The 8,098-nt window shown below is 43.9% G+C and overlaps 1 protein-coding gene across 1 annotated transcript; it reads right to left on the reverse strand.

Annotated features, from left to right (window-relative positions):
* Positions 1-3,214: 3,214 nt before the first annotated feature.
* LOC136850603 (uncharacterized) lies at positions 3,215-6,647 on the reverse strand. The gene is made up of 2 exons (XM_067124285.1): positions 6,270-6,647; positions 3,215-3,897 (listed from the first exon to the last, which is right to left on the reverse strand). The coding sequence occupies exons 1-2, from the start codon at positions 6,438-6,440 to the stop codon at positions 3,343-3,345; spliced, it is 726 nt and encodes a 241-aa protein (XP_066980386.1). The 5' UTR covers positions 6,441-6,647; the 3' UTR covers positions 3,215-3,342.
* Positions 6,648-8,098: the final 1,451 nt, after the last annotated feature.

Consider the following 8,098-nt stretch of genomic DNA (forward strand, 5'->3'; position numbering starts at 1 on the left):
TACCACAGTGCCACCTTATTGAAAAGGTGCCACCCACTGAAGTGCCACCAAATTACAGGAAACTTCCCCACTGTCACAGACCATTTCCCCTAGTCATTTAATAGACTTTAACCATGTCATTAGAACAGCACCAAGCCCTCATGAACATGGGCAAGGATGCAGGTTACACAGGACGGGAACTCACCCAGTGGATGAAAGAACAGCTGAATGACATACTCCAGCTGGAACGAGAAGAAAAGGAAGCTTAGAGAAAGTACAAAGAGGCTAAGACAGCAAGAGACCTCGCTCTCAAGAAGAGTGAGCTAGCTCTCAAAGAAAAGGGACTTTAGCTGGAGAAGGCTTGAAAGGAAAATGCTGAAGCTGTGGCTATCCAACAAGCCTCCAACCCCACACCTGTTGCACCAAATGCTCCGATCTCAAGCATTAATTCCCTAGTCCCCAAGTGGACTGAGGAAGAGCTGGAAGCATGGTTGGAGGAAATAGAGGCGCTCCTTGAAAACTGCAACACCACTGAGACAGAGAGGGCCTTAGTGCTTGCCAAGCACATGGAAGGAAAAGCTAAGGCAGCCCTCTGCTCCCTGGAGAAGAGTCAAAGAGGCAACATGTTTGAAGTTCGTAGGGTCATCACAAAAGCCTATGAAATAACCCTGGAGAAATGGAGACAATGGTTCCGAGGTCTTGCCAAGGAAGTCGGCTGGTCCTGGACGGAATGGGCCTGTCACAAGACCCAGTCTGGTACCTGCTGATTCAACTCCCTGTCATGCAGTACCTTCTAGGACTTATTCAATTGGACCATGCTGGAGGATCTTTTCCAATGTGTGCCTGGGCCCCTTGCTGTGTATCTTGGTGATAAGCAGCCCACCACACTTATGGAAGCCTGCTGTATGGCCGATTCATGGGAAACTTACAACCAGTTCCACAGCACATCTCATCAGTACATAGTGCCACCTGGCTACTTCTCAGGCTCAACTTGCCCGAAGAATGGACTGCCTAGCAAGCCTACTTGAACCCACTGTAAGGAGGTGGGACACACTGAATCTGATTGTGACTACAAGTTGGGCGACAATAGGCAGCCCACTACCAACAACCAAAACTTCTCTCCTCTGTGTCCACTCAATCTTCCCCACCGACAGTCACCATAGGGAAATCAGCCCATTCAAAGGGACCCTGCTGAGACTGTGGAACTACAGGGCACTATACTGCTGGATATCCTGGTTGCCCAAAGCATATCCCCTCCAACAAGCACGTCAACCTGATTAATACCGTGACCTCCGCGGTCATGCTGCCAGATTTTCACCTCGAGCGGGTCTGGACTCAGTCTGTCTCAGTGGCACCCCTGGGTGGCTCTAGCTTACCAGTGAACCTACTGGCTGTGGTAGACACTGGCTCAGATATTAGCATGATTGATCGGGCCCAAGTGCCAGCCAGTGCCACTGGTGATGTAAAGACCAGGTGGACGATGACTTGTATGGAGGAGCAAATCAAGACTATTCCAACAGTTGAACTTCAGGTAACCACCCCTTGGGGCACACAACCTCACCGCCTTGGTGTGGCAAATAAAATCAGGCACGGAATGGAGTTCGTGTTGGGACAAGACCGTGTCTGGGGATGTTCTTCCCTAATGCCACTCTGTTGCCTTGCTACCTCCACCAGGGATGCTTTAATGCCAAACCCACCTGACCGGGACAGTGCCACCATGACAGGCGTGCCACTGTCAGCCCTACCTTCCGCTCAACAAAGTGCTCGACGGAAGGAGCACTCTTTGTGCAACTCCAGGCCAAGTCCTCGATCCTCACAAAAGGACGGCCACCCAAAGCTTCCTCCCTCACCATGAAGGGAAATCGCCAAGTACTGCTGCAAGACCTGTAATGTAACAGGGCACTCAGGAAATTGGGTGAGGTGCCCTAGCAAGCAAAATGCAGTGGACACCACACCCAGAACCATTCCAAGAGGCTCTGCCTAAGACAGGAATCTCTGTCTCAAACTACCTCAGGCACACTGAGGGTTTTTGCGCCCCCCGGTCCCTTGTCAGCCATGCCTGACTCCAATTCTCTGCCAGTGCCACTTGAGAGCCCTGAACAGTGCCAAGCTCCATCTATCTTGGACATAGCACCTCTGCTAACCTTAACCTCTGTGCCTGGCCCCAGGTTAGTGCCTGTGCTGGATCGAAATCATGTCACGGATCGTCCTTCTAGAGATCCTCCAACCTTCACTGAACTGATCATTGTGAGCCTCCGACCCCTGACGCTTCTTCTTCTCAATCACTTTCATCTGGCAAGGATGAACCTCTGGCAGACCTTAATGTTACACCTTCTCTGGTCGACCAGGAACTGTCCGGCTGGGACACAGCCGCTCATTCTACCCTTACAACAGTTGTCACAGCAGCTTTCCCCAGAGGCAGTGCCCTCATCACCTCCTAGGAATGGTGTAGCCAGACCTTGGAGGAACCTGAAGAAAAAGAAGAAGGGCTGGAAGAGATCCAGTTAACCAATAAGAGCCACAAGCTCTCCTTGGCACTCATGTCCCATTGGCACAGTGCCGTTTCCATCTCAGAGTGATCCTGGCACCTACCCAGAGGAGTTAGCCTGTGTGATCTCTGCCCAAGTAGACTAAAGGTGGCCATACACGTTCAAAAAAAGCATCAAAATTTTGCATCAAAATTTTTACGTGTAACTTTGATACAAAATTTTGATGCATAATTGCCCACACAAGTTTAGGCGTTTTTCCCATCAAAATTCAGTATCGTCAAAATCTTAGACATGGATGCATCAGTGGCCATAGCACTAGTGTTGGCATTGGACTCTGATAAACCTCCTGGTAAACGTCGGAAATGGTCAAAAGACTGGTTTTTAAAACTGGAAACCTACGGACACGTCAACCTCCTCCAAGAATTACGTGTTAACGAACCAGAGGACTTCCGTAACTTCCTTTGAATGGATGCACCATCGTTTGATGAGTTACTCGGCCTTGTCGAGCCATTGATAAGGAAAGAAGACACCGTCATGCGTCCATCCATATCACCAAGTGAACGCTTGTCCATCACACTCAGGTACCTGGCGTCTGGAAATTCCTTTGAAGACTTGAAATTTCTGACAGCAAGATCTCCGCAAGCGATTGGAAAGTTGGTTATTGATACCTGCAAGGCCATCATCCTTTGTCAGAAGCGTCAGCAGACTATAAAGGTAAGTAAGGTCGTAAATAACATAAAAGCATGTACTGTTTGTGAAACTTTATTATTATACCAAAGCAATGAAAATGAAAATCAACTGAGAACACGTACTATCTGTTAAACTTGTACATGAACAAGATATATCAATCTTGACAGTCCAACACTTGTAAGCGTCAATCGGTAGGACTGAAGTTACCAAAATATTCGGACAGGTTGCTTCCGATATTAGGGGATTCAGTTGCCACTTGCGAGAAATGTCCGCCCTGGTAATTGTTCATGAAAGAAGGTGCAGAGTCAGACTGAACTTGGTAGTGGCCAACAGAGACACATGGGGTACTGCATCGACTGCTGGATGGGGTTGTGGTGTTGCCATTGATTTGCACCGAATTTCTGTGCAGCGTGCCGCATCGAGCTTCAAACAATATGTCGTTTATGGCTTTCTTCGCAAACAGCTCTTGTGTGGCATCCAAACATTTCAGTTCATGCGCCCATGTCTTTGCTTGGCTCAGGTACCGGTCCTCTGGCTCAGTTAACCGTGCTTTTGCCAATGACAGGAGTTCAGGTTTCTCGGCTTCTGTGACTGGCTTGCGTTTTCTGCCAAGAGATACGGACGGACTGGAGGATGACTGCTTCTTCGGCATGGTCAGTGGGCGTGTAATCGCTGGAAGTGACCCCTCACAGTTCTCGCTTTCTCTTTCTTTAGTACCGTCTCCTGAGTCATCTCCATCCTGGAACAGAATAAAAAAAAAAATTAAAATAAAAAAATTACTCTTGCGAGTACAAATCCACACCTCATAGCCACCCTATCATATAACGTTTTTCTACACTTTGTCCTTCTGTGACCTTGACCTTTGGCCTCATGACCTGAATTTACAGACATTTCCAGAACTTCCCAAGCCCTACCACTGTGTAAAGTTTGAACTTGATTGGCTCAATATTTCTTGAGTTATGCCGCGAACAGACATCCAGACAGACACCCAGACATACAGAGACGACAAAAACATTATCCACGCCACGACTATCGTCGGCGTGGGTGATAACAATTAAGTGCATACTCAGGATATACATGCAGGACCGACTAGTATAAATATTTTGACCAAGTCTCACTTGGTCCAAAATTTCATAATAGTTGGTCCAAAATTCTCTAAATTAGGTAGTTTTTAAGGAAAAATTGGACTTTTTTTGAAGAAACTTATTTGATTTTAGGAAAAAAATGCAGGATTTCATGAATTTTGGACCAAAATTTGGGCAAAAATTTGTGAAGTTGGTTATTTTTGATATTAAAAATTTAGTTTCATTTTTAAAAAGACCTATAAATTTTTTTTTTTAAAATTAAATAATTTATTAAAAAACGCGCAATTTTATGAATTTTTGGACCGACTGATTACCAAATTTGTGACCGACTGACAGCTATCCAACCAACGTTGGGGTTAACCCCCCCATGAGACCATCCCTGACCTCTCCCACCCAAAATCCCTAATTCCCAACGTATCCCCCAAAAATTATTAAAATTTAGTTTCATTTGCTTAAACGCCATTTGGTAGTGAAATCACAATTATTGTCAGTTTTCAGTAACAACCCTTAATTTCTTTTTCAGATGCCGAAAACACCAGAAGAATGGATTATGACGAGTGACGCCTTCAAGTCGGCCTGGCATTTTCCTAACTGTTTAGGTGCTATAGACGGAAAGCACATCCTGATAAAAAAACCAGTCAAGTCTGGATCATTCTACTTCAACTATAAAAAGTTCTTCAGCATCGTACTCATGGGTGTCGTCAATGCCAATTATGAATTCATTATGGCAGACGTAGGCGTAAATGGGCGCGTTTCCGATGGAGGAGTTAATATCTGTAACTGAATTCGGCCGATGCCTTGAAGAAGCCGCTTTGAACCTCCCAGAACCAGAGCCCATCGTTCATAACGGAAGAAACATGCTGTACGTTTTCGTCGCTGATGATGCCTTTGCAATGTCAGAAAATCTTCTGAAACCGTACGGAGGCAAGTTAGATCATGACCAGCGAGTGTTCAATTATCGCTTGAGCAGGGCGAGGCGCGTATCAGAAAATGCTTTTGGTATACTGTCCGCCAGGTTTGGTGTAATTCGAAACACTATACAGCTGGAACCTGAAAAAGCCACGACGATAACGCTAGCATGCTGTTATCTGCACAATTTCCTCCGCAAGAAATCAAAACGCTACTTGAGGGGTGGAAATGTGGACTGGGAAGATGCAAATTACAATGTACAACCGGGGGACTGGCGAGAAGGTCAACATCAGCTGGAAGGTCTGGAGATGTGTAGAAGTAGACACATTGGAGAAGTAGTACGCGGTGTGCGAGATTCTTACCGCCAATACTTCTGCAGAGAAGGACGTGTTCCTTGGCAAGATGCCAAAATTGTGTAATGATTTCGTGCAAACAGAATTGTACGGACTGACTCTGACCAGCTAGTGCGTGCTCGATACGCTGGACTCTCACAAATTCAGGAAACGCAAAATGAAGTCGCCGGCCAGACCGTATGCATTTATTTAATATAGTTTTTCTATTATAATTATAGGTTATCTACAATAAGGGTTTTCTTTATCGATGTATCGGTTATCGAGATGATTAGTAAGTAGTTATACTTAGCAAAAATATAAATAGTCTAAACACATGATTTATCAACAATACTTTATTAAATATAGTGTAAATATATTGTGGTTTTTTTTCCCCTTTCCAAACAGTGTAATATTGGTGCGTAAAAGATAAGGTAACTGTAAAAAATGGGAATTTACCACACTAAAAATAATTATCATCCCAAATATAAACACATTCGATAGCCTAGTCAATATTGTGTTAAATTATTGCATTTGCTAAATTTATACATTGGATATTTACGCTTCATATAATCTATACTACTTCACGTGAGAGTGTAAAATTTTGCATAAATTAACATAATATCTTTCATGATATTAGCTGCATTGGCAAATATGAACTTTGACATCTCTAAAAAATTAGGCTAAAAGATATCATTTCATTGAAGAAAATATGTTTGTGTTGGTAAATGTTTGCAATATTACTAGAATAAGTCCTAATTGTCAAAGAAAACATATCATAAACTAACCTGAATTGTTCCTTGTTTATCGCTTGTGTCGTTATCATCGCTATTGGACAAGGTGCTTCTCGACTCGGCAGGAGTCTCCTGGTCTCTCAAGAACATCATATCCTCCATGAACCACGCCCGTGACTCGTACAGGTCTTCAGTTCCGGCACCTGATTTGCCACTTTTGTCCATTTTTCGAAGTTCATTGCGAAAATTTGTTCACAGATTATTTATTTTTTTCTTCAGATCTTCTAATGTGGCGGAAGTAAAATGCTCATGATATTTCTGCAGTAGAATGTCATAGGCTTCGGCTTTCTTAGCACGATTGCTATAATCATCCGACTTAATTCTCCACAAGGCTGGCAAGGTCTGATACACTCCTAAAACTTCAATCAAAAATTTCTTTCCGGCCTCCTTCTTCACAGACATGGCGATCCTATCTCCTCGTCAGTTACCTGCGAACTAAAAAGTTTGATCAAAATTTTGACAGGAGCCCACACACGCATCAAAAATTTGACGACTCGTCAAAAAATATCAAACGGATTTGATCAATCAAAATTTTGCTTCAAATCTTTTTTTGACATCAAAACGTCCTACACACACTCAAATTTTGCATCAAAATTTTGATATCCAAATTTTGATGCAAAATTTTGACACTTTTTTTGAACGTGTATGGGCCCCTTAACATCTGACACCATAGGTATCTTGTAGTACTAACGTTATTAATAACCTTATGATAAAACTATCCAATACTCAAGCTGGTACACCCCTGACCACTTACCATAATTAACCTTTCAGGTTGTTCATGTCCAAAATTATTGTGTGTGTTATGCCATAAGGAATTGCGTAATCCATAATTAATTGCATTTAGTTAGGTCAGTGTCATTTAATTTAGTGCCAGGGCCATAGGATAGTAGACTATGTCAACAAGACACATTTACCATGTACCTGTTGCCTTGGAGTAGAGTTCCCCTGTCATCAGAGACAGCCAAAAGAATTCGGTAGAAACCTTTGCATAGGTGTTAGGTTCTGCTGTAGTAAGAAGTTAGCAAAACTAGTATCCCCTCTTAGCAGTTAGTAGGTCCTTTTAGTGCAAAAGCACAACTCATTTAGGGAAGCTAACTGCCCAGTCAAGACGAATAACTTACTTAGCCAAGGCCTTCATGCCCGAAAGGGAGTGAATGCCTTGTTAAAGGGGGGTGCTTTCACATATTTATGACATTCGTTCCTTCAGCCTGTTAGCTAGGAAATCAAATTTAATGGCTGCTGGAGGAGATTCCACTAAGGGTGGGGGTCGTGAACTTATGTAGGGCTACCCCCCACCTCACCTGATTTGGGGCAAAACATACTGACCTCTTAGCCCTAGCATTGTATGAAGTCTGGGGGGGTTAGAAAGCCATTAGGGACAAAAAGACCAGTCAGGGCCGTAAGTGGGCTGCTATGCTGACCATTAAGAGATTCAGCTATAAGACCTGTTTCAATTTGACCTTTGGCTGGCTGTTGACTGCTTTCAGATCGACTGATGTCCTGTGCCCAACCCAAAAAATTGAATGAGACACATCACACCCTGCCTGCTGACACACACTCCATCACAGGACACAACGCATCAAGTCGGTGCAGTCCTCCTTCCTTTTCAAGCTGGCTCAAATCTTGAAACTCCTTCGGCTGAAATTCGTCTTTTGTAAACGAGCTCCATGCACAGATGAGATAAGGTATGTCTGGAATGTGCAGTCTAATGCCAATTCTTTCTCTTCTCGTGAATTTCTCTACATTTTCAGTACTTCCAGCTTTTCATTCTCCTAAATAAAGCCCCTTTGTTCAATCAGCCGTAGCAAACCCATTTGCCCCTC

This window comes from Macrobrachium rosenbergii, chromosome 22 (genome assembly GCF_040412425.1).
Source record: "Macrobrachium rosenbergii isolate ZJJX-2024 chromosome 22, ASM4041242v1, whole genome shotgun sequence".
Taxonomy (NCBI): Eukaryota; Metazoa; Arthropoda; class Malacostraca; order Decapoda; family Palaemonidae; genus Macrobrachium; species Macrobrachium rosenbergii.

Bases quoted from the DNA above. Each gene is read 5' to 3' on its own strand.
- LOC136850603 (XM_067124285.1), bottom strand. From the start codon at position 6,440: ATGGACAAAAGTGGCAAATCAGGTGCCGGAACTGAAGACCTGTACGAG. The intron at 3,898-6,269 runs GTTAGTTTATGA...ATTCTGTTCCAG, and splicing joins ATAAACAAGGAACAATTCAG to GATGGAGATGACTCAGGAGA.